This window comes from Mycetomoellerius zeteki, unplaced genomic scaffold (assembly GCF_001594055.1).
Source record: "Mycetomoellerius zeteki isolate Tzet28-1 unplaced genomic scaffold, Tzet1.0 scaffold158, whole genome shotgun sequence".
Classification (NCBI taxonomy): domain Eukaryota; kingdom Metazoa; phylum Arthropoda; class Insecta; order Hymenoptera; family Formicidae; genus Mycetomoellerius; species Mycetomoellerius zeteki.
In genome coordinates, this window is record NW_017256532.1 from 1,152,284 (window position 1) to 1,177,890 (window position 25,607).

General features: G+C 36.3%; 2 protein-coding genes and 2 non-coding genes across 11 annotated transcripts in view; 2 read left to right on the forward strand and 2 right to left on the reverse strand.

Annotated features, from left to right (window-relative positions):
- The first annotated feature begins 4,080 nt into the window (after positions 1-4,080).
- TRNAM-CAU (transfer RNA methionine (anticodon CAU)) lies at positions 4,081-4,152 on the forward strand. Its single transcript has one exon. It is a non-coding gene; the product is annotated as a tRNA-Met (tRNA).
- A 426-nt stretch (positions 4,153-4,578) lies between these two features.
- TRNAK-CUU (transfer RNA lysine (anticodon CUU)) lies at positions 4,579-4,651 on the reverse strand. Its single transcript has one exon. It is a non-coding gene; the product is annotated as a tRNA-Lys (tRNA).
- A 1,340-nt stretch (positions 4,652-5,991) lies between these two features.
- On the reverse strand, positions 5,992-21,789 carry LOC108721006 (slit homolog 2 protein). Of its 6 annotated transcripts, none has more exons than XM_018445305.1 (7): positions 20,462-21,020; positions 20,008-20,382; positions 18,563-18,632; positions 17,541-17,967; positions 15,946-16,276; positions 10,737-11,327; positions 5,992-8,226 (listed from the first exon to the last, which is right to left on the reverse strand). In XM_018445305.1, the coding sequence occupies exons 4-7, from the start codon at positions 17,933-17,935 to the stop codon at positions 6,694-6,696; spliced, it is 2,850 nt and encodes a 949-aa protein (XP_018300807.1). In that variant the 5' UTR covers positions 17,936-17,967; positions 18,563-18,632; positions 20,008-20,382; positions 20,462-21,020; the 3' UTR covers positions 5,992-6,693. The 6 variants fall into 6 exon arrangements, with proteins under 6 accessions (XP_018300807.1, XP_018300808.1, XP_018300811.1 ...); XM_018445306.1 differs by adding an exon at positions 18,766-18,989 and having other exon boundaries at positions 20,008-21,020; XM_018445309.1 differs by lacking the exons at positions 20,008-20,382; positions 20,462-21,020 and adding an exon at positions 21,704-21,789.
- Positions 13,376-25,607, forward strand: part of LOC108721004 (cytospin-A) — a 61,358-nt gene continuing 49,126 nt past the window's right edge. For all 3 annotated transcript variants that reach the window (XM_018445297.1, XM_018445302.1, XM_018445299.1), the window contains exon 1: positions 13,376-13,546. In XM_018445297.1, the coding sequence (XP_018300799.1) occupies positions 13,385-13,546 (162 nt within the window). In that variant the 5' untranslated portion in view covers positions 13,376-13,384. The remainder of the gene's footprint in view (positions 13,547-25,607) is intronic.

Genomic DNA, 25,607 nt, shown 5'->3' on the forward strand with positions numbered 1-25,607 from the left:
CCGCCGCGGAAACTTTCCGCACCCCTTTATCCCGCGCGCATTTGCGTCCCCTCCTGCTCCTCCGCGCTCCACCCCGCGGTGCCCCATCCCCCTCCTCCCCGTCAACGCGCTGCTCGTCAAACTCCGCCGCTATATTCATGCCGCGCATCTCCGCTCACGCAGTCACGGAGATGCCACGTTGCCGCACTTCCTTTCTCTCCAATCTCTCCGTCTTTCTTTCTCTCTTCCTCTCTCTCTCTATCTCCATGCTCTCTCGTCGTTGCGCCGCGAGGTAGCAACCTGATTTCTTGTCCAACTCCATCGGACATCATCGCGAAAGATGACGCGCTCAATGAAAAATTGTCCAGGCGCTTTTGGAATTCAAATTGAAAATCGTATCATCTCGTTTACGTCTAATCTCGAGCTCTGCCGATTTCCAGAGATATTCCAGCACGCCTAGAAATCCGAGTCTCAGGTTTCTCACGATATACGCTGCTCTCGGCTTGTTCCCTCTCCGCATGATCCCTCCCGTTTCCAACGGTCCTTTGGCGGAGGGAGATTGAAATTTTGTCGGCGAAACGGTGCGACCCCGTTGGCACGTCGTTTAAAAGGCCTAAAAACGGCGAGAGCGAGTTGCGGCGGTCGGACGAAAAGTGCTGAACGTATCGTCGCGTCGTTTCGCTGAGACGTGCGCACGGCGGTTATCTCTATGCCGAGCGAGCAAAACGCGAAGGGGCGCACGTGTTTGAACTTGTTCGATCGCAACAACGATCGGAGGGAGACGTGGCAACGTCGCATCGCGCCGTTCAAAATAGCTCTCACCAGCTGGCGACTTTCGCTCGACCCATGGATTAAAGTCCGCGGAAACGCGCTCGACGCTCCCGAGGAAATAGCGCCGTGTCGCTGATCCGCCAGGGCTTCGGACTTCGATCTCGTGGAGAGCGAACGATCGCCACCCGGAAAATCTGTCCGCACCCGTTCGTAAAATCGAACGGTGGGCGACGTTGAAATGTGTCATCGATTGCGTCATTCTCTCGGAAAAGATGGTCGCCGCCAGTCGCGAACCGACTGTTAGGTCGCACTACGTGAATCAAGCTGCGAGTCACGCGGCGATTAGCGTTTCGATCGCGACAAAAGGACTGAGAAAAAAAGATGAGGATGACTCTCGTTCAAAAGAATACGTTTTGCAGATTTTTTTCCGAAAAGAATTCGAGATTGTTCTCAATAGTAAAGGCCACTTTTACCAACTCCGATTAACTTAATCGGCCGATTAATCCATTGGAATTGACCAATCGCATTTGTCATTTTGTTTGACGACAGATGGCGATTGGCCAATTCCAATGGACTAATCGGTCCGATTAAGTTAATCGGAGTTGGTAAAAGTGGTCCTAAATCGATAATCCGCACGTCTCCCAGTTCGACTTCCTGTTGCAAGCGTATTGAACGGCACTGTCAGCGCCACCTGTGTTTTATTGGCTAAGATAGGAAGAAAAGGCTACTATGCGTTATATTTATTTTCCATAAGCATATGTAGCATACTATGTCATAAATCTTGAATTATATCAATGTCGTACTATCACTCGCGTCTTTTTTACATCCGCGTTTAACGTTATTGAAGTTGGCATTTGCGTTACGAATAAATAAATGCGATCGCACGATCCGTCCATATTTAGACTTGTCCGTTTGTAAATTTACAAACAGACAATTTCCGGTTATTCAGCTCGATCTCTCATTGGTCGAGCGAATTCGAAGGGTTCGCGCAAAGGGCGCGCGAATCTAGACGTCGCTCAATTCTTGAAAAACAGAATCGCGGATACAAATATTACAAATCGTTATATAATTTCTCTAACATAAGTTCAAATTCCAACGTTATCGAACAAACAAAAATGCCTTCTAATCGTGACGAAAATGAGACGCAAGTCATACTTTTCCGTATTCACATCGATAATTCATCGTATCCATCTGGATATCCGGTTCTTTTTTTGCAATAAAACGGTGATAGAAAAACAGACACGATAAAAATGCTTGTGTAATCTTACGTGCGCAAATATCAATCGTGAATTATTCGTCACGCATATATATCGCTCATTTGCTACAATAACAACATAATTAAAAAATCATTATTTCGTGTATATGCTGGAGAAAAAATGTAAAATTTAAAACACTACATACTTTTATTCCTCTACAATTAATTAGTATATCAAAATTGCATTTTAACATTAAAATTAAAAATTTTAATGATTCGAAATATTTAAACTTATTTTTTAGAAAACTGTTTCTAGAGTTGTGTTTTGCTGTATAAAGCGATATAAAGCCTATTCTACAATATGCTTTTTGTTTCCTATTTTTTGCTTTTTACCTCTTACTTTTTTCCTCCCTTTGCGATCGTTTTAACAACAATTGTATTTCTTGCTACTGTTTCCTGTTTCTTCCGAAGTTCGTTAACTTTTATCTTGGGCGGCATAAAACAAAAAACCGGATAAGAAACAAAAAGATAAGATGTAAAAAATAGCAAAAAACAAAAAACAGAAAACAAAAAGTACATTGTAGAATAGGCTTAATATGTCTAGGTATAAGAAGACATAGTCCTGGAGAACACAAACTAATAGTGAATTCGTTGAAACTAATACATATTAAAGTTATACACTGATTTAAATCTGACAAATAAAAGTGCAAATATTTCAAATTATACAATATATATTTTATTTAACAACACATTAAAATATATTGAAGATTTCACGGTTTAACCGATTTTTATATTTATATTAAACATACATCTTTACATTAATTTGTGTACGACGGCTTTAATATATGCACAAAGATGCACTGAATATGTCCAATCGAATTTACTACAATAATATTAACATTAGCTACATTAATATTATAATTTTCCTTAATAATATAAACGTAATATAACATATATTATATGTACATAACAGTTGCATTATTGAGTAGGAAATTATAATATTAACATGCAACGTTATACTGTTAGTTTCTGCGAAATCATAATAATATGACACCATAGGATATCATTATGACTTCATTTGTCATCTATAATTGACAAAATAAGGTCACGATGATATTCTTATAATATTATTATAACTTCTATATCCTATTTAGATCCATCGTCGCTCATTAACGTTTCCCACAATGTTGTAACTATAATCGCAAGGAGGACGTATCTAACGTGTGTACGTTATGTTCGCGAGCGGCCTTCGCGGTTTTGTTAGCGTCTTTTTATCGATTGTCCGCGTCGAGGCGAGCAATACGCGGACACACGTGGCATCCGGTGTCGGGCATTCCCCAACCAGCCTAGACTAAACCGTGCAGGTTCGTGCTTGTTAAGTCGCATTGAAGCCTCGTTGCTGAGTCGTTGGACCTGAGTCGACGGTCCGTGAGTCACGGAACTGGTGACTTATACTGATAGAATTGTTCAGTCTCTTGAAATTCCGTCTGACGAAATTCGGTTGGCGATTGTCCTTCTATAGAATATAATAACCGTGCCCTTCTACGTGCAGCAAACAATGAGTCAGAATTAATAATTTTTAAATAAATGGAGAAGTGAAATGTCCGAAAAGAGGATTCCTACTGAGAAACCCTATGTCTTCTTCAGATTTTCTATTACGAGGTTATTGTGTGTATCAAAATTACTTTCTTATCAGTTTGTCGTCATTTTACGTACCATGTTTATCTCACTTTTCATAATTCTTTTGTTTTACACTTTTTCGAAAGATCTCTTTATTCTTGTTTCCTCAATGTTCTCGAAATATGTAATGTCTGTGTTAAAAAATTTTTGACGTTTTAGAAATAGATTTTTCGAGAAGTTTCTTTCGTGGTAAACAATAACAATTTTATATTTTTTAATTAAAGCGATAAACAAATAAAATAATAAAAAGATCTATAAAAAAATATTAACAATAAAAATCTATTAAAATAGCTATAAAAAATATATATATATTACGTATTAAATTAATTTAATTATATTAATAGGTTTAATGATAAAAATCAAGTTATAATTAAATTATACGATTTAGATAAAAATTTAGTTTACTGATGATGTTACTGAACTATGAACAAGTTAGACAAAAATTATTTCAAAAAAGCAGAGTGGCGCAGTGGAAGCGTGCTGGGCCCATAACCCAGAGGTCCGTGGATCGAAACCACGTTCTGCTAAAGCGAACTTTACTGTTTTTGTACAGAAAGTTTTTTATATATTTTTTTATTTATATACTTAGCTTTTCATTATATATATTTTGTGTTATTTTTTTTATTTATTTATTTAAAGGATATATTATATTAGATTTTATGTGTAAAAAATCATACAATTCTATTCAAAAAAGGGCAATTTGGAAGATTAATTTTATCATTATTTGTCTTCCTTCAAATAATACAACTTTTGTCTGAAATATTTTTTTTTATACAACGTCAAATTTAAAAGATATGCAATTATTTCTGTTAAAATGAAACATCCTGTATTCTTTTATATTTATGAAAACTATATTTTTGTCTTATTTAACGATTCATAATCGAGAAAAATATTGTAAGCATTAAATTTATTATAAAAATAAATTTATTATAAAAAAAAATAAAAAGTAATTTCGCCCAACGTGGGGCTCGAACCCACGACCCTGAGATTAAGAGTCTCATGCTCTACCGACTGAGCTAGCCGGGCTACTTGATATTTTGTTCATTTAATAAATACATAAAGTCATGGGTAAACAGTAATAATCAATACTTGTATGATTTTTGATATTGTAATGTTTAAAATTTAATAGCATAAATAATTATAGATGAAAAAAATCAGTTAATATAAAAAAGTGACGAAAGTGAAATTTTATTGCACAAAATAAATCTTTATTAAAGCTCATTACATCTTTAGTAACAAATAGCTCGTTACATCCTGACAGTAAATATATTATGTACAATCGTTTTTTTTATATTAAAATGAACACCAATAAGAAGTACTTTTTTAGCGTCGCACTAGTACAGATTTTTATGGCACGTGAATATGTTTATTGTTGTTGATATAATAAATTATACGCGTTTACAACGCAATGTCCAATGTAACTTTCTTCATTGTTCACATTTGTCCGGGATGGTCGTTTATTGATGGTCCCTACCGGCAGTATGGATGACCAACCAAACTCTGATTAACTTAATAATTAATTAATATAGATATTGTTATTTTTTTTATTGTGTAATCTTAGAAAAAAAGGGATTAGATTAGGAAAGGCGAATTACGCAGTTACAAATTTTACTTCGAACAATTTTGCCGATTAATTTAATCAGTAATCAATTTATCACGTAATATCCATGCTATTTTGTTAATACGGCTAGAATTATAAATTTTTTGTTAAAAACTGTACGAAGCAATTTTGCCGATTAGTTTAATCAGTGATCATTTTATTAAGTGATATCTGTGTTTAGACGGATAGAGAATTTTTAATTTTTTGCTGTTAAGAACTTTGCTTCAAGCAATTTTGTCGATCGATTTCGTCATTTGAGTTGATAATTAATTTAGCTAGTATTATCTATGCTTCGTAATATGAATTTTGTTAATTTTTTCTTGTTTATATCCCTGGCAACAGTTCTTCTTAGAATTTTTATATAATTTTCAAATTTTTAGAAAACTTCTTAGATACTTATTCGAATTGGAACACTTTAGAATGCTGAAAAAGTCTTCATCTTTTCAAGAATTCTTTATATAAACAAATTTTTTTTACATATTCTATGATTTCTCAATTCTATAATTTCCGAAGAATATAAAATCTGAAGAAATTTAAGATTATTATTAAAAAAGATCTTTATAAGGTCAAAATATGAAAAATTCTTAAAAATATTATGATATTATGAGAAATTCTTTTCATTAGGAATAGAACAAAAAATTAAATTAGACTCAACAAATTATACAATTAGAAATTGTATTCCAAACAGTCATTCTGCCAGTTAAATTAATCCAATTAAGTTAAGCAAAGTTTGGTTGAAGTTGGTTTAAGTTTCTTTTGCAATTTTTCGTCGATACTTTATTGCATTTCAATTGCAATATTTCTGATATGACGACGATGTCCATAATTGTACAGCGTGCGACAAACAGGTACTAACAATCTAAGCAATTTAACGAAATATCTAGAGATCGAGAAGCGTTATCCTATGTACATGTATGATATTATCTAATACGCAATATTACGAGAACTTCGAAGGGTTTAAAGTTATAAGTTATAAATATATATATGCGTTCCAAAAAAATAAATATACGTATTTATTAGTTTATAAGCGCTTTCGCGGTATGAACACATTGAATGACAACATTAACAATACCAAATCTATCCTCGCCTACTACAAAGGCAACTTTACTTTCAGAACTCCGTTGATTATCAAAATCACTACCACATCTATATATTTTCGCGGAACACAAACTAACAATATTACATCAATATATTATAATTTCCTACTCAATAATGTACATAACTGTTATGTATAACAAGTGTTATATTACATTTATGTTGTAAATGGGAAATTATAATTTTGATGTAATGTTACATTATTAGTTTGTGTTTCGTGAATTGTACCGATATATTATTGCTTAATATCCGAATGTAATTTTCCTAATTCTTCCAATGATGACTGAACCTCAAAAACTATTTCACTTGTTGTAAGACAAGGTCTTTGAGTATCTTAATTCTGGTCTTACTTTTGTTCTTATTTGCCAAACAACTAATACATCCGTATCGCGAAGAACAATACAAATGCCAATGTCGAGCTCTTTTCCAGCTCGATATTGCTCGCCATCGAACAACCCGGTGGACATTCCAGCTCGACAGTCCGATTCTGATAAAGAAGATTTTTCATGATCTTCTTGCCCTCGCACGAATTCTCCACTTTAACGAACTTAATCTTCTGAATCTCGAGGAACTGCTCCAGATCCATGCGACAGCGCCACTTCAACGGGTTGCCGGCAAACTCGACGATGTGCAGATTTGGCATATCCTGAAAATCGCTGGTGTAGATGCACTGCAGATCGTTGCCCTCGAGATTCAGGTAGACCAGCCTGCGCAGATGGCGGAAAGCGCCCGGTGCGATGTAGCGGATTGAATTACCGCGTAGATCCAGTCGTTCGAGACGTTCTATGTTGAACCAGTTCGCCTCAATCGACGTCATTGGGTTACTCTGAATGGTGAGCCGTTCCAGAGAGTCCAGACCCCGAAAAGCGCCAGGCGAGATCATTCTCAGACCGCAGTTCCTGATGATTAGCTCCTGCAATTTTCGAAAATTGTAGAGAGCATTGGCCGGCAGGACGGGCAAATGACCCTCGTAGAATTCGATGTAAACGGCGTTGTGTGGTACGTTTTTCAGCAATATTAGATTGCCACCCACACAGCGATATCGTGGTTCCGTGGACTCAGGAATTTTAAAGCAGGAACCTTCCAAGGTCTCGTTGTAGAAGCCTATCGAGGGTGGCTCGGTCGTGGTAGTTCGCAATGGGGTGTAAGTTGTCACTGCCGTTGTGGGAGGCGTCGTCGGCAACGTGGTGACATAACAGTCGTCGTTCACGTCAAATAGAGAATCGCGATTATACGGTATCTTGCGAGAGTCTAGGAAACTGGCCAGCTTGATGCCGCACAGGCAACTCCATGGATTGTCCGATACTTTGAGAGAATACAGATGCGGCATCTTGCGCGCCATATGCTCTACGCCGAGGCAGTTCATGTAGTTCTCGGATACATCCAGAACGTGCAGCTGCGGCAGTGTGTCGATGACCTCGTTGGGAATACGATAGATGTGATTGCGCGAGAGGTCCAGGTATCGTAGATTTGTGAGGCCCTCTAATGCCTCGGATGTCACCGAATTCAGCTGATTACTGTGCAGTGACAAGCGCTCCAGATTATGCAGGTCGATGAAGGCGCGATGCTCGATCGTCTCGATATTGGAATCGCGTAATTCTAGCTGGGACAGCCAGCCGTCGAAGCGGGCAAACGCTCGCGTTGGGATCGTTTTCAGATTTGAAAGAACGATGCGAATGGCGTGGGCTGAGTGAGGTAAAACATTCAGCTCGGTGAGCTCGGTGATGCCGCTGCACGTGAAAACTTGCCGCGACACTTGAGTCTTGTCTCGTACGCAAGTACCCCTGTGAACCGGTCTCTCTGTGGGAACTTCACCGATCGGTCTTATTACAGTGATGTTTCTTTGGCTCAAAGTGTCATCGAAAGTGGTCCAATATACGTGACCGTGGGTAATCGGAGTCGTTACCTAAAAAGAGATTAGATAAATATAATAATTTTGGTAAATCCTGGTGAAACAAAATTCTCGTAACATCTTACAATTTTTAAGAATTTTTAAGAATTACATTTAAAATTTATAAAGAAATAATTTCTGAATAAATTTTTCGTGAGAGATGATAAATTTTCTTCAGAAATTATATAGAATGATAAATCTCAGAAATATTAGAATATTTTAGAATTTATGAAGAATTCTGGAAAAGATTTTTAGACTTTCTCAGTATTTCTAAAAATTGTTGCAATTTGTATAAATGATCTAAGAATTTTTTTTTAAATCGTAAAATAAAATAATAAGTTATAAAATAAATTATAATATGTATAGAAGTTCTGAAAAAAATCTAAACTTTACGTAAAAATTCTGAATAATTATGTGAATTCTAAGAAAAATTTTCAACAGAGGTAGCATTAGAGATTAATCAAATAGTGTAATTGTATAATTGTGATTCATTTAAATTTTGCTAACCAGTCGAAAACAATGCGCAAATATGCAACAAGTGGTCGCTTTAAAAGACGACATATATATCGCCAAGCTTAAATCTATATCTCAGTGTTAGTTTCCATGTCTGGAGAGCATATAAATTACAATTACACTGAGAGACCAGCTATTTAAATCTTTAATATCACCCTAGTGTACCACCTTAGTGACATTTTTTTCAGAATTCTTTACATAATTTTTCAGAATTTTAAAAAATTTCAGAATTTCTGTACAATTCTATAATTTTTTAGAAAATTTCTTAAATTTTAATTATAATATGTATAAGGAAACAATATTGTCTCCTAAGTAGAAATGTTGAAAAGTCAATATGAGACAAACCTCGGGAATGGAACCTAAAGAGAGAAGTATTTCGTAAATATGAATCAGCTGCTTTCATATGGAACCAACACTTCTCGGAATTAAGAATGCTTAAAGGACTATAGGAATGTCCAAGTTCAAGAAGCCATCTCGAATTTCCTACTTTACTTCTCATCAGTAAATAAAATTTGTTTGATTTATTTTCGGTAAATATTAAGATTTTACAAAATAAATTTCCGAGAGCCATTTTTTTTTATAAAGAAATATATAAATACGAAATAGATTTCAATGAAATTCAAATTCGATTGTCTTAATATTTAACAAAAGTATTATAAGATAATTAAATAACGCAAATAAATTTATACGCGAAATTTCATCTTTAATTTACTAATTAATTAATTAATTTAACAATAATAAGTGAAAATCGACCGAGAAATAAGCGAAAGAGGTCATATTCGGTCAAAACGGATACTGGTGCCCGTAATAATATTTTGCATTAATCTTATAACTTCCAGTTAAAAGTATCGTTAACAATACTTTTAATATTGAAAATAAGCGATTAATTGGCTAATATTAGTATTAACCCTTACAATTATACAAGGTACAATTTGGTGTCTCATCCGTCCAAATATAGGTCACTAGAATCCGTTCGTTTTTTTCACCTATTCAGAATGGTTAAAAAAAATCTCTAAAAATTCACCAATATATTTTCAACTTTCTAGAATAAATATTGAAACTTTATTTTGGAAAATAATAAAATGTAGTATAATTTGTAATCTCCGAAAGACTCGAAGAAACGTCCACAAACAGGAATCGCTCGGTCATTAGTGACCCGACCTTGTACGGTAAGGATTAAATTTCTATAGGGGTAACAGCATGCTCCTACCATATCTAATTCTACCCTAGTAAGCACATTGGAGTGAATAGATGTTATGGTAGAAACATGTTGGAGCATGTTGAAGCATGCAACAGCATACAACGCAAACAAATCTAGTATTTCATAAAGGGTGCGTTTGGTTTTGACACACACGCACCCTATGAGTCGTATTTATAGGGTGCAGTCGAGTTGCTGCTATGAATGCTTCGAAGTATTTTTGATTGGTCGATTAGTAAAATTCTTTCTTCCAATTGGTCAATCAAATGCTTTGAAGCATTCGCAGCGGCAACTCGACCGTAGCCATAGTCGTGGAATGTAGTGATTCAACCTGAAATCCGATTTGAATCATCAGTCTTTCATCTGAAAAATTCTCACGATTTAATAAATCTGATTAGTTCAAACTTAGGTTCAAAGATTAGCTCGCTTGAAATGAGAACAATCGTGGGATCTACGATTATGAATACGGATCTAAATTTTATTCTATTTTTATCGCTCATTATATTCGAAAGGAAGATAAACTGCAGTTTATAGCGCGTAAAAAAAACAAATGCATAAAAAAACATCACATAAAAAATAAATAAACGCCCTCAAAATCAGAAAGAATTCGTCTCTTCATTCGAAGCTACGTGGAAACATTACCTGAATTGCCTTCATTTTATCCTTGTTCATCAAATATTAAAGAAGAATAAAACGATATATGGAGCTACTCAAATCGTGTTTCCTGAGGATAAAGAATTTTCATCCATCCTCGGAAAATTCATTTACATTTTTCTTTCGAATACCGCCAGCCCGCTACTTACTGGCTACTTACTTGCGGGTGTTGCCATCCGTCGGTCGGTTCAATAACTTCGTTCTCTTCGTAACAGCGATCAGCGGTGATGTCAAATCCCACGTTACGATCCATCAGGTATCTTTGCAGATTCCTGCGGCACTCGCAGTACCACGGGTTCCCGATGATGTCAAGTCGTTCGAGGTGCCTCAGATGTGCCAGCTCGTCCAACGGTAGGCAACGAAGTCGATTGTATCGCACATCCAGATGGCGCAAGTTGCCGGCGAGTGGGCGCAAAGCATCCGGCTCAATGTGCTCGATGCCGTTGCGCGCGAGCACCAATTGGCGGAGCGCAACGAGATCGCCGAACCAATGGGCGGCAACCGCGGGCAGCCGGTTGCCGACGAGCGTGAGCCGTTGCAGCTGATGCAGACCGGCGAACGCGCCCGGCTCGATCGCGCCGATCGAGCAATCCCGCAGATCCAGACTGCGCAGGCTGTTGCCGAAACGGAAGAACGCGTACGCGGGCAAACGGTCGATCCCCAGACCCACGATTTGAATCCACGTAGTCCTGTCCGGCAGACGGTCCAGTGACGTCAACGCGCTTATCTGGAAGCGGTTGCCGGAACGTTCCTGCGTGAGAGAACGAGCGGGATAAGATATCTGGAATATCTGGACGCGCGATCGCAATTTCCGATCGCGACAGAGAGGTGAGCGTACCCGCTCGTGCTGGGTGGTAGCAATCATGTAACTTTTTCCCTCTAATACCCGTTTCTGCCAGTGTAATTTAATTTTAATCTTGATTCAATTAACTCTTCATCTCTTTCTAGTTCTAATGCCAATTTTCATCAATGTAGTTTAATTTTTATCTTGATTCAATTAACTCTTCATCTCTTTCTAGTTCTAAGAATTAAAAAAAGATGAAGAGTACGTTGAACCGAGATTAAAATTAATCTACATTGATAGGAAGGGACATAATTCTATTTCTACTAATGTATTATTAACTTTAATTTTGGTTTAATTTACTCTACATTCTTTTCTAACTAGAAAAAGATAAAAAGTGTGTTATACCAAGATTAAAGTTAATCTACATTAATAGAAACAGGACCAAGAATTAGAAAAAGATGAACAGCAAGTTGAGAACTGTGATTAAAGATGATCTACATTAGTAGAAACATTTAAATTCTGATATACAATAGCAAGACTTCAACCTTTTGCTCCAAGTCGTAATGTTAATTAATTTGCCCTAAGCTTCAAACTTTAGATAGCGGAGGTTTATTTTTTAAATTTTACAGCTCTTCTGAGTAAGATTTATTATAATTTATTAATAATTTTGTTATATATTTCATTGTACTCCTTGCTTCATATATAATATTGTTTCAGTGCCTCTACAGTGGCTTTCCCGTCCAGTAAAAGTTAAATTTTATAGTTGGGATGATTGAGACAAATACTTGAGTTGCTCGCTTAAAACTTAGGGATTATTTCTTAAAGATAGTGTCGAAAATACTCTTTGCCGAAAAAACATCAGTTTAGAAACCTATTCTTTATCGAAGAATTCTCTGAATTGATGTACATACTCGGCGCAATAAATTGAAGTGAAATAAATATAATTTGTACAGTCTTCTTACTGTATCGATGTACATCAGTTCAGAAAGTTTATCGATAAAGAACAGATCTTAGAGCTTACAGCAAGACTAAAGACTTACTACGCTTATCATAGATCGAGTTAAACTGGCTAAAGCCAGCGGCACGTGATGCACGTTTTCTTGCTGAATTAGTCGCGTTCTAATAAATTACTAGAACTATACCACACGCACTAGAATTATACAACGCATAATTTCCAGTAATTTACTAAAATGCCAGCAATCGTGCAAGAAAATTTATATCGTGTGCCGTTGAAGAGATAGAAACGTGAAAGTGAAATTTTTTTAACATTGAAGATAACGGAGAAATTTTTTACTTTTCACATTTTCCAACTAGGGGAAAAGTTACATGAAAAATTCCATTGTATTCGATTATGTATACAGTTCATGTTATATTATCTTTATCGTTTTGTTTTCGATTATCATCGGCCACGATAGTCAACCGAAACTCGAGGTTTGCTTCTCCTCCTCACGAGTCTCCGAGCGAATTCGTAGACGTGATTACCAACAAGGACCTAATGACGGAACGGAGTTAATCACACTAATTACGTCAATGATATCGCGGTAATCTTTGCTTCCTACGCGACTCGTATCGGCCGCGCGTCGATTGCGTAGCGCGCGCGATTTTTCGTCAATCCCACGGTGAACCAATCAGGGCAATAGCCTCGAGAGTCACGTGACCCGACTCGCGCGAACTTCACTTGAGTTGAGAGTTGCGTTCGAGACGATCGAGTCGTTACGTCGGCCGAAACGAACTCCAACGTTTCTGCACCTGTGATCTCGCGGATGGAACATACGTCAACGAAGGGACGCTCGTCGTCGGTCGCTCGAGGATTGCGTGTCGGCTGGTAACCGCCCTTAGGGCTGGGCGGAAGGAAGCCCGGCGTCTTCGAACAATCGCGTCGCGCGGGTCACGTGATTCGTGCGTCCGTCCGCCATATGTCGCGCGCGGTTTTCGTCGGAGTGGACCTGTGTACGCGTCGCGTCGTCCGGAAACGGACGTTTTTCCTCTTGTGACGTCTTCCGTCGCGAGTTCGTGTCGTTTACATGTCGCGGGCGATTTTCGGCGGTCGCGAGGCGACGCCGCGCGTCGTCGCCGGAATCCGGAAGCAGCCGTCGAAGGGGGACAACGGCACCCGAGGGGACGTCCGACAACACGCAAGGGTTGGTCGTGGTGCTACCGAGAACACGATTCCGTGCTTCGATAAGGTGAGTTTGTTTGTTTATTGAATTATTTTTTCGGTGAAGGGGCGTTGAAGTACAACAATAACAATTTCGACGAATTTGAATACTGCAGAACAGGCATGTTCAACTTTAGCTCCGGAGTCGAGATGCAAAGTCAAAGCCATCTATGAAAAAGAATTCAATAAGGTAAGATTTTGGGGACTGTAATAATGCGTTCGAATACACTACCCAAGTCCTTTGAGTATCATTTTATCCTTATCTGGAGCTAAAGGTCATGCCTGCTGTAGAAGATTAGTTCTACAAAATGACATAACCTGTATAAAAAATGTGTGTGTGTGTGTGAATACTAAATTTATTTTAATAATAATATAAGTTTATTTTAATATCAATCATTCAAATTTATTTATCAATCATTTAAATATAACAAGAAGATTACAAATATAACAAGAAGAATTTATCAATCATTTAAATATAACAAGAAGATTACAAATATAACAGAGAATATAATTGAATGGGTTCATTAGGTCCATCGTCAGCTCCGGAAAGTTAAGATGAGTGTAAGATTTTCTGTAGCTACACCAGATTGTGCTACACCAGGCGAAAATTTTCGTTTTTATAAACTTGATATTTCTCGAAATTGCCGAGTTTGCGATTAGTTTAGGATTTTTTAAATGGTGGTTTGCAGGAAATCGATCAAAATAACTGACCGAAGAAAAAGAGAATCGAAATTGTATAATTAATTTGTGATATATGATTATATGCAGAATATAAATTTTTGATAGCGCTTGATTTTCCGCGCTACAAATAAATCTGATTATTTCTAATAAAATATCATCGGCATTTTACATCACTGAAAAAAGTGATCTTGCAGTTACAGCGAAAATTATCCAAGTACGAAAAATAGCTGGAATAGATAAATTTCTAGCAAATATTGGATATGTATTGCATCTAATCATATAGATGATAGAGATAGAATTTAGATTTGTGCTATAAATTCTATGCGTATGATATATAATTTTCTATCAGATACAAAAAACAGCTATAATTCTAGCTGGAGCAGCAAAATATTTTTATGATATCTCGCGTTGATATTCGTATTAAATTATCTAGATATTAATTGCCTGACTTTCCTTCATGTGTGATAATATGAAGGAGAATAAAAACCCCGAGAGCAACGACATTATATGGTTGTTAAACGCGCAATTAAATTCTTAATTAGTCATCATACGCGAACTAATGTTAGCATTAAATTTTGACTTTCACCCATAATACGCGTTCGATAAGGCCGGTTTTTTAGGCAATAGAATAGTGAGACGTTTGCACGACACACATTGTGCGATGTTATCAGATACGTAATTACGTTACGATCAAAGGCATTTCTGCTCCATCCTAAGATTGCGCTTGGGCTCCTTGAAACGCGACACTATGAAAAAATAATACGGTTCGATTCGAGCCGTATTGTCTTACTGTCGGTATATTGATACTCGATGTGGCTGCAGCTTATTTCATAAGATCGCAAAACGGACACGGACAACGTTTTAGGAAGCTAATATTACTCGGATACTCTCACAAAGATCTCAAATTCCTGCTATTCAATTCGAATTGATCTAATGATCACTTCTACCAATGTAGATTAACTTTAATCTCGGTTTAACTTACTTTTTGTTTTTTTTTCTAATTTTAGATTCGGTTCTATCAATGTAAAATTTCATAAATTACATAATAGTCATGGCCGGTATAAAGAATCCTCACTTTATTGCATTTTCTTGAAAAATGCGGTAATGAAAGTCTAAAGGAGAATTAATAAATAAAATTGTTATAAAAATAAATATTATTTTTCAAAACTGGTTCTAATTTTTAAAACTAGAAGATAAATAGTAAATTACCGGGATTAAAAACAATCTACCTTCGTAAAAAATGAATATGAATCAGAAATATTAATTTTCCATAGCCAATAGACCGAAAACTTTCGCAACGAAAGGATTAAAACAAAACTGATTTATATACACAAAAAAGTATTTATGTCCATTTTTACCAATGTAATTTAATTTTAATCTCGGTTTAATTTTTCTTTTTCTTTTCTTTTTCTAATACTTAGATTTAGAAAAGGATAAAAAGTAAGTTAAATGAAAATTAAAGTTAATCTACCTTTACTATAAGTACAAAGCACCTCCACAAACTGATGTATACATTCTATCTGCATCTAACGAAAAATAAATTAAAACCCTGATTTATTGAAAAATAATATTTATTTTTATAATAATTTTATTACCGCCTTCTCCAAGAAAATGTAATAAGTTGGAGATGCTTTATTATACTTATGGCCAAGGCATACATACATTAGTAAGAATGAACATTAAAATAAATATGATAAAAATTTAAACTATGTTACGTCATTGTTAAATTATAAACGACTGATTTACCTCGAAATCTATCGGTTCGATGGTTGTCGTCGGAGGTGGAAGCGGTATTTCGATCTGTGTCATGCACTGCGTATTTCGATGCACGGTGCAGATCCTCGGTCGAAATCTACACTCAATCTCTTGGATGATCGATCTCTCGCGAAAGAACCTCTCCATTCTTAGCCGGCACTCACACAACCACGGGTTGCCGTCAATGCGCACGGTCCTGAGCGCGGTCAGATATGACAGCTCCTCCACCGACAGACAATCGAGGTCATTGTCGCGCAAGTCCAGGGTCTCCAGTCGCGGTAACATGTGAAAAACGTCAGGCTCGACGTGCACCAGACCGCATCTGGAAGAAGAAACGTGAGATGTACCTTATGTGCTGTGCACTGGAAAAAGAATCTGGGTGCATTAATTAGAATTCTGATAGAAAATGAACAAATCAAAGTTTTCTGCTTAAATCTATTCGAAATTGTAGTCGGGATAACCAGATGTTATCTCGCAATTATTATGATGACCAAAATTCTGAGTGATATGATCAGAGTATGCTGGTTTGTTTATTTTCAGCTAGAAATTTTTCTGTTTTCGAACTTGAGATCACGAGAATTACAGTATATGTCATACTATAAGCTAACTGTCGAGATCTTTAAATTCGAAAACTGGAATAAACGCAAAAATATTAAGGGCTGATTATTTCACCTTTAAATAAATTATGTGATAATTTATTTAATGGATGAAAGAAAAAGAAAGAGAAAGAGAGACAGAGAGGACGAGAGCGAGTAAACTGAGATTTATCGGAAAATGGAACCATCTAGCTTACAATCTCGAGATTCAGTTCTTACAGTTAATTCGGTCACTCGTACTACACTGAATTAGGTGCACATTAAAGGCTGTTTTATATCAGATATCTAAATGCAATAGCATGATATAATCAACTTCAGTGTTAAATTCATAATGTCATTCAAATTATACTCAATTTGAGTTATTTTTGAAAGGATCCTAATAATTAAGAATCTCATTATTGTAATTGGAAATATTCTTTTAGTGGCATTGAAAGCTCTTAAAGAGCTCTTCGGATTTCTAGATCTTTTGAATCGAACTTTTGCCAGGCCCTGAGCTTAGTTCTGAGATTTCCATTAATCGAGTTTAATATCTAATATTTGGATACCGAATGACATCACGATCGCAATGGTGCAACGAATAACTGGGTCATCGACATTACCGAATGTATAACTGCCGGACGCTTTACATAAGCTGCTGCACCACGTGGCCTCGATCTATCCCTCGAATTTTATGAATATAGCGATGCTGTGACAATATTGTCCATGACATTTTGCATGAATTACTAATGTGGTGTCGACTGTCACGGATCAAATGAAACAAAAAGATTCTTAATTCATGAAAATAATAGAATTAATAATTTCTATATTATAATGACGTTTTATAACTGGTGTATTTTCCGTAGAAGTATGTAAGTAACGTAAAAAAAAACTATAGTTTCTTGTATTTCCGAATTTCGTTCTCTTGATATTTTTCATTTAAACAACATTTTTTAACAAAAAATTTACCATAATTTTGTCAAGTTCATAATTAGACTGTGAGAAAAACGATACCTGTCTAGGATCAGTCGTCTGATATTCGGCACGTGACGGAACCACGCGGACCTCACCGCGTGGATCTTCGTGCCATGGAAAATCAGCCAGTCAAGTCGATTCAGGCCGCGAAACGCCGCGGGTTCGATCAAATTTACGTGGCAATTGTAAAAAGACAGGCGACGTAAATTTGAGAATCGGTGGAACGCGTCGTCGGGAATCGTGTGGAAGCGCGACACCGAGAATTCGATCCACTCAGTCTCGTCGGGCAGTTCGTTGAGATTGCTCAGGTCAACGTGGCTGCACGCGTAGGCGATCGACCGATCGTTGTCGGCAATCGATGTGAAGTTGCATATGCCGTGCACTCGGCCAATTAGGCCGACCAACGCCCAAAGAAGCAATATCAAATTGACCATCCTTCCTTGTGATCGCCGTGCCAGTGGGTCACCTGGAAAAGGGAACGCCTTTAATGAAATATCGACAATTATTTTCGAAATTATATTTAGATATTGGTGTATGCTATATAAAATAAATACGTTACAAATTGACGTTATAAAATATCAATCAAGATATACGCGGAAAGAACGATTTTGCTAAAGTATCAAAAAATTTAACTGGATAGATTCGAAAGTAATTTTGTTAGCTATCAAAATAATTCTGTAGGACGCTCAAGTAATAAGCGGCTGCAAAAAGTTTTTACATTCTACCAACCAACTCCTACTTAATTATTTTGATGGTCTAACAAAATTATTTTCAGATCTGTATAAAGTTAATCTCTTAGATATTTTAGCAAAACCGTTCTAACGTGTATAAATCAAATATAACATACTATGCAAGTGTGTGTGTGTGAATGTAATTCGTTATGCTTTTAGAAATTTTCAAAATTAAAACTTTTATGGATTATTTAATAGTATCGTGAAATGTAATTGCTATATTAATTTATTATTATATTATTTAATTAATATTGAGATATTCAGTATTCAAAGCGAAGTGTGAAGGCTTTCATGATATTGTAATGGATATCCCTTTACCTGGAAACTTACCTAGTGTTGGTATTGCGTAATCTCACCCGCTCTCACTTTTCTGGCGGAGCTCGCCAGAATCGTTTCAACCCTAGAAACATGCGAAACAATTTAATATCTCGATAAAATACGTTACAAAATATAATAATAAAGATTTGCATGAAATATTGTTCGAGTGACCGGCGAATAAATTATTGTACTACAGCTTTATTTGCGTATCGCACCAGTTATGTCAGTTCTGCGATGATCTCATGGTCAGAGAATAAACGCGGACCTAAAGTGTTGAGGCGTTAAGTGCATGGTTAATGCCAAATTTTCGTTTCGTCAGGATTTTGCTGCATTTTGCCGCACGCTCGATGTCGTTATAAAGTAATACGACTTTACGATACTCTTCGCCGAAGATATTTTGTCCAACGAGCTTCACGTAACGTCGTTTGCATGGAACAAACTAAAAAGAGTCAAATAGATTTTTTGCATATCTAACGAGCTTAGTCTGCGTAGCAGATGCGATCTTGTACGCGTGACTATAACCATAATAAAGAAATCCAAGGTCGCATTAAGTTCGCTTTTCAACAGATGCGCGCTCAATGCGAGAAATCAGTCCTAATCCTTCTTCCAATTTTAACATTCGTTATTATTATTTAGCAGCGTCGGTACGCAGTTAAATACAGATTACGAAATACAAGTTACATTTTGAATCACTTGCAATTGTTGGAAAAAGAAACTAACTCAGATGAAATATGAGATTTTGTATTCAAGTGTTCTTTTTTTTTGTAAAAGATTAATTTCCATTTCCATAAATGTAGATTAACTTTAATCTCAATTTAATTTATTCTTTATCGGTTTATATTATTCTTTATCTTCTTCTAATTCTTAGAATTACAAAAAGATGAAAAGTAATTAGATTAAAGTTCAAAGCTAGTAAGATAAGCTTTACAGGTTATCTCCGTAGCTTGATACATCGTTAATTACTAAAGTTTCGTGAGCATTACAGTTTGTTTCATCAAGAAGAGAAGCAATCTGATGCGAAATTTAAAGTTAATCTACATTGATACACTAGGAAAAAAGTCTGTTGCATTAATTGGAATTTTAATAAATTCAAGAATTTGTACAAGAAAGGTACAAATTAGACACATGTAGTTAAATCTACCAAATTTATCATTCTAGTTTAGAATAACCAGTTATAATTAATTAATAGGTAATATTGATTAATTAATAGTTGAAACTCAATTATAATAACCAGAAATCTGATTCGCATAATCAGAATTGATTTGGTTTGTACTTATTGGTACAATTAAAATATTTTTCTCAATATATATATATAAATGGACATAAAAGAATTAATTAATATAGAAGAACTGATTTCTTTTTTAGAAAATATTTACTAATTGAGATATCGAATTTCGAGAATGTCATACGAATTCCGCGTAATAATCTTGTTGCAACCACGTTTCGGAGTAACTCACTGCGAACGGGTGAACACTGCGTAAACAATGTCGTAAACAATGCTTGACCTCACTTGACGGGCACTGCGACGCGTCGCGCGGCACTGACGCTCGCATCTGTCAAAAAAGCGGAAGAGCCTCGCGATCTCTGTGACTCTGTCGTGCCGCCACTGCCACCCACGGGCTACCTCCGTTTCTGCCAAGAAGAGACGTTGATTTTCCACAGCGCGGCGGAGAGATCCCCACTGCGGCCGCCGGTCAGTCGATCAGTTGCAGCAGCGCGCGCGCTCCTTTAATGGCACTTTTATTTTTCCGATCGAGCGACTACCATCTCGAGCGGTGTCGTTCGCATTTTCTGTAACGACCTCGTGGAAGTTTCCAACGTTGTGGAGTGGTCTCCGATCGTAATAGAACGAAAATTAATTTCACAGCAAAAAGCGTGAAAAAAATTCGAATGCTGAGACCGCTAATTTACAATTAGCCGGCTTGTGAAATTGCGTGGAAAAACGCTTCAACTAGAATTTTGCGCTCGAGCAAAAAAGAAAATCTTTGGCGTGGAAAATGAGCAACAGACGCTTCAGTAATGCATTGGCGATGCAATTTGTTCTCTTTTTGCGAAAAGCGCGAGGAGCATTCTAATGTTTCGAGTATAAATCGATATAGAGCATACGAAGAGAAAAAAAAAGAGAAATGCATCCGGAAATGCGTTCTGTTTGGTAGATCGCGATCGGTTTGAATATCGCGTCGAAACGACTGAGCTCATGAATCGGCCGCTTCCTCGTTATATAAGCTCGTAAGGCCAAGGTCGCCCTTGTTCCCTGCGCCGGTAATGGATGCACACCGATTCCTGCCTGCAACGACCTATCTTTAGCACGGCGCGCTCTAGTTTGGCATAAAACTAGACGCGTATTATAGGGTGACGCATAATACGCGACGAGGACGAGTGGGGGTGGCTAACAGTAAATTTTTGTTTGCGAGATCCGATGGAAAAGAGAGATATCGCGTTCGCGAGAACACCTTTCTGTGTATATCCGTAAAATAAAAAAGATATATTTACACTGGGAAAAAAATATTTGGTATTTATTATAATTGTAAAATAATTATGGTTATCCATTTGGAACTCCATTTATATATAATTATTACTACTATAATGTTACATTAAGAATTCCATTTGGTTGACTTAACTTTCAAACAAATCCTTAGTTGATGCAATAAAATAATTAAAAATTTTGGTTATTGTAAAATTTTACTTGTGTTATCAGAAACAAGTAAAATATTATAATAACCAAACTTTTTCTTCAACTTCAACTAAATTAAACCAAGGATTTGTTTGCCAAACAAGAGATTAGATGATTCAACCAAATGGAATTTTCAATGTAGTAATAATAATATTTATAGTTCTATCAAAAAACATATAGTTGACATAAAAAATAACTACAAATTATGATAATTGTGATCATTTTTCTTCTGACAGTGTACATGAGAGTTGTATTTTATTTAACCTTTACAAGAGACGAGAAAGCTATACTATAGTGGCGTTAAAAAACCATATCATATTTTGAGGCAAGAAATACAATGAATTATTACAAACCTTATTCAAAGAAATGCTATAAAATTTTGAAAATAGACATCCTTCCTCTAAAGGTTATATATAAGCAGATTATTTCTCTAATGAAATAACACAAATATGATGACAAATGTTGTGCATTCTCCTTACCTTTGTCAATATAATGATATACTTCTGTAACATCCACAAAGGAGCATTGTTAATTAGTTGAAGAACTTCGGAGAGTCACAATTTTTTGTCGACAATAAACGTATATCGTTCTAGAAAATAATTTAATAGAAAAGTTCTATGATTTGAAGAACGTCAGGAACGGATCTGGACGTTTAGCGTCAAGTAGCTAACGATGCGAATCAATATTTAACGAACGTGACAACCGTCACGATTAAATCATAATAAATCTTTTCCACACAATTCGTCAGCTCGAGGTTGATTCTTACGATCGAACTCTGTCCACACCTTCGGCCTCTTTTTTTTTTCACCCCGTGCAAAAACGCCCGCGCCCTTTCGTGCCCCACCCTGCGCCGTGTATCTACTTGCGTTCCCTGTGTGGCCTATGGCACCGCGTGATCGGTCCACACCTGCGTCAATCCGCTACTACGCCCCGCGAAAATGGTAACGCTCTTCGAACCGCCAAGGTCTCTCGCGACGCGTTGACGACGACGTCGAGGCCCTCCTCGTCTCTCTCGGTCGCCTTCTCCTTTTCCTCTTCTTCTTCCTCCTGCTTCTGTCTCGATCCCTCTTGAACGACTGCATTTACGTACGTATACGTGGTGCACACGCTGGCGTGACGAAATGCGTACCGTTTCAAACGCTCCGCTTGTTGTCTGTCTCCCTTTGTCTGGTCTCTTCTACCCTGTCCTCTTCCGTGTACACGGAAAGAACGATATTGCTTAAATATTTAAAAATTTAGGTAGATACAGATCTGAAAATAATTGTGGACAATCAAAATAATTATGTAGGAAATTTAAGCATAATAAACAATGCTACAAAAAGTTTTGACATTCTAGCAACCAGTTTGAGTGTTCTACATAATTATTTTAACAGTCCAAAATTATTTTCAGATCTGTATCTATCTAAATTTTTTTAATATTTCAGCAGAATTATTCTTCCCGTATACATGTCGATGTTTAATTTTTACATGAATTGTCGATTTCAACATCTCATGGCAAGTACAAATAATAAAAATGGATGAATCTTCGAATTTTCAGCGAATTCGAATCTCTGGTGTATTTCTCTAAGGTTTCAAGCAGAGTTGGCAATGCTCTCCTTGGCAAAGCGGAAAAGAGAAAATTTATGAAGACACGGGATGTTATTGCGGCAGTGGACTTGAACTTGTAGGTGTATTTGTCGACCGTTTTGCAATCGACTTTTCTCCCGAGGCACATTTTCCGCGACATTGAATATCTTGATCTTCAAACTTAAAATTAAACACGACATGCAATTTTCAACGTTTTAATCTTTGTTTTCTTTTTGTTATTGATGAAGAGTCAAATATTGGAGCCAAGTAAAATATTATAAGATTCTTAATTAAAGGACTGATTGATTAAGTTTGACTTATAAAATTATTTAATCTGCGCACATTTATTATCGCGTCTTATTTTCATAATCTCCTCGTCTTGTTATAATTTTATTGAATTCTGAGAATCCTTATATATAGCTCATATTACTTAAAATTAAAATTTTTATAGAATCAGGGTTACTTTTCTTTAAATTAACGTTGAGATTTCATTATCTATTGCATCGATATTTTAAATTAAATTAAAAAATCGATTACAAAATGGTAGAAAAATCCATTATTAAAATTTAAATTGGTTTTTTAACATTTATAAACACAGAAAATTCAATTAAATAATTTGTGTGATTTAGGTATATATCAACTTTAAATAAACCTGAATTAATTTTGAACAGAGAGTAAATCAATTATTTTCTTGCTGTATCGAATTGCGTCATATAAAAATTATGAAAAGATTAATATAGATACGTAACTACTCATAAGAAACTAATTACGATGAGACGACGATGTGTAGTAGTATGTATGTTATTATATTGCCAGTACATCGATAACTTGCGCTACTTGTGTATCACGATACGCATTTAATACGTTATGCAATGTCACGGCCTAGTCCAGAAATGCGCATTACATCATACAACCTACGGAGGTCTGATTACACTTTAGGAAGAGTATAATTGATGAACGAACGCTTCACGCATGTTTTTCATTTACGTGCCATTAGCTCAATTAAATCATCATACGTGCTATATAGAAGATGAGCCGCACGCGAACTAAAGTCGAGAATTAAAGAGAAAAACAAATCAAATAACATGATAATTTGATATTACGTCAGGAATTTTCTTGAAAATTGCGTGACATTTAACTCTTTCACTGTAATTTATGGCAGGCAAATTAATCGTTCTCCATAATGATTAATCTTATCTGTCTAATATAACCGAACATATATGTTAACGGGACAACAAAATTGGCACGAATAAAAAAGATAAAAAAGTCAGCGGCTGTGTACAGCAGAAAAAGCAGTTTTACAACTGTTATAAGATTCTTACTCTTAATATATCTCTCTCTCTCTCTCTCGCTCTCTCTCATGTTACTTATTCTAAAATTTAGATTATTTATTATTAAATTATTTGTATAAGTTGTATTTTAAAGTAGAGAAACCTAATGAAGAGTCATTTATTCATTCTCTCTCTCTCTCTCTCTCTCTCTCTCTCTCTGCCTCTAAATATATAAACCAATTAAAGAATCTCTACAACAGTTATAAAGCTGCTTTTTCTGTGTTGAATATGCAGCTATTGTTATATCGCGAGATTTCACAAATCTATTTGAAGACGTCCATTTCGAATAAATTTTATTTCGGGAGAAATCATTTCGGAGCTTAATCGAATCCAACGAAGTACTCGGCATGATTAAAGGTACAAAAATTGCCCCCGCGTATTTTACATGCCTCGCGGCGTCTGCCCATCGATCCATCTATCATCTACCTATCCATTCGTCTACTTTGCCCATCCAAGCCGAATGCCAAAGACGATGCGTCGTCATCGGGGAGCCGGCAGTCTCGCGCGGGCTGTCGTTCGCGACGCATGCAGTTCCGTGTTCGTTCATTCCCTCGCTACCGGCACGATCGTTCCTGCAAAACGAGCTCCGCGCAATCCTCGACTATGCGATCATCAACCGCATCTCTGTGATGTCGCGCGAGCAACTCCGTGAGTACACGCGAAATCGATCGCTACGATCGAACCGCAACGATCGAGATACATATCTCGTGGATCGTTAATGAGACGACGATCGGTACTGTCATTTATCCCATAGAGTCGTTATTTATCTCTTACGCGATGTATAAATTCTTGATTTGTTCTTCGCGTGTGATTGATTTTCCTCGGTTGAAAAACGACGTGGATCTCTGTTATGAAATTATTTAATAATGTAGATTGTATATTTATATATGTGAAAATTATTACTTAAACACCTGTTTTATTTTTTATTAAATTGTTAAAAGATTTCTGTCTTAAAATCGGCATTTTTAAATAGTTTTTTGTAATATCCTATCAGCTCAATACTATGGAGATGTATTTCATTATTATATTATCCTGCAATAATGGATTACATTCGATCTCCTTATCGAAATCATAATATGTAACCGACGTTCATATCAGGGATTTTGAAGAATGTTTCAAAATTTCTCTATAACATCCTGTATATAGTTTAAACGTTTTTCTAATAAAAGATTGATTGGTATATTTTATATTATAAGAGAGAGAGAGAGAGAGAAAGAGAGAATAAAAAAATAGTATTAAAAGCAGTAGTTAAAAAATAGTAATTGATTTTAAGTCACTTGGGATGTAATAGAGAAGATATATATAGCAGGTGTCCCTCTTTCGGTCCGGGAAAAAGAGAGGCAATAATAAAAAAAAGCAGGTTGTAATTTCTTGTATGCAGGGATCTGATCGAGGACAGCCGGAAGGAGAGTGCAACTGGCGGAAAAATGGATTCTCACGACGGTAGCGCGAGGTTTCCCCCTCGCGAGCCGCGGCTAGATTTACG

Coding starts and splice junctions, on each gene's coding strand:
- LOC108721006 (XM_018445309.1), bottom strand. CDS start 17,935: ATGGTCAATTTGATATTGCTTCTTTGGGCGTTGGTCGGCCTAATTGGC. Junction 16,277..17,540: donor AGACGACTGATCCTAGACAG/GTATCGTTTTTC, acceptor TTCTTCTTCCAG/ATGCGGTCTGGTGCACGTCG. Junction 11,328..15,945: donor TCGAACCGATAGATTTCGAG/GTAAATCAGTCG, acceptor TCTCTCACGCAG/GAACGTTCCGGCAACCGCTT.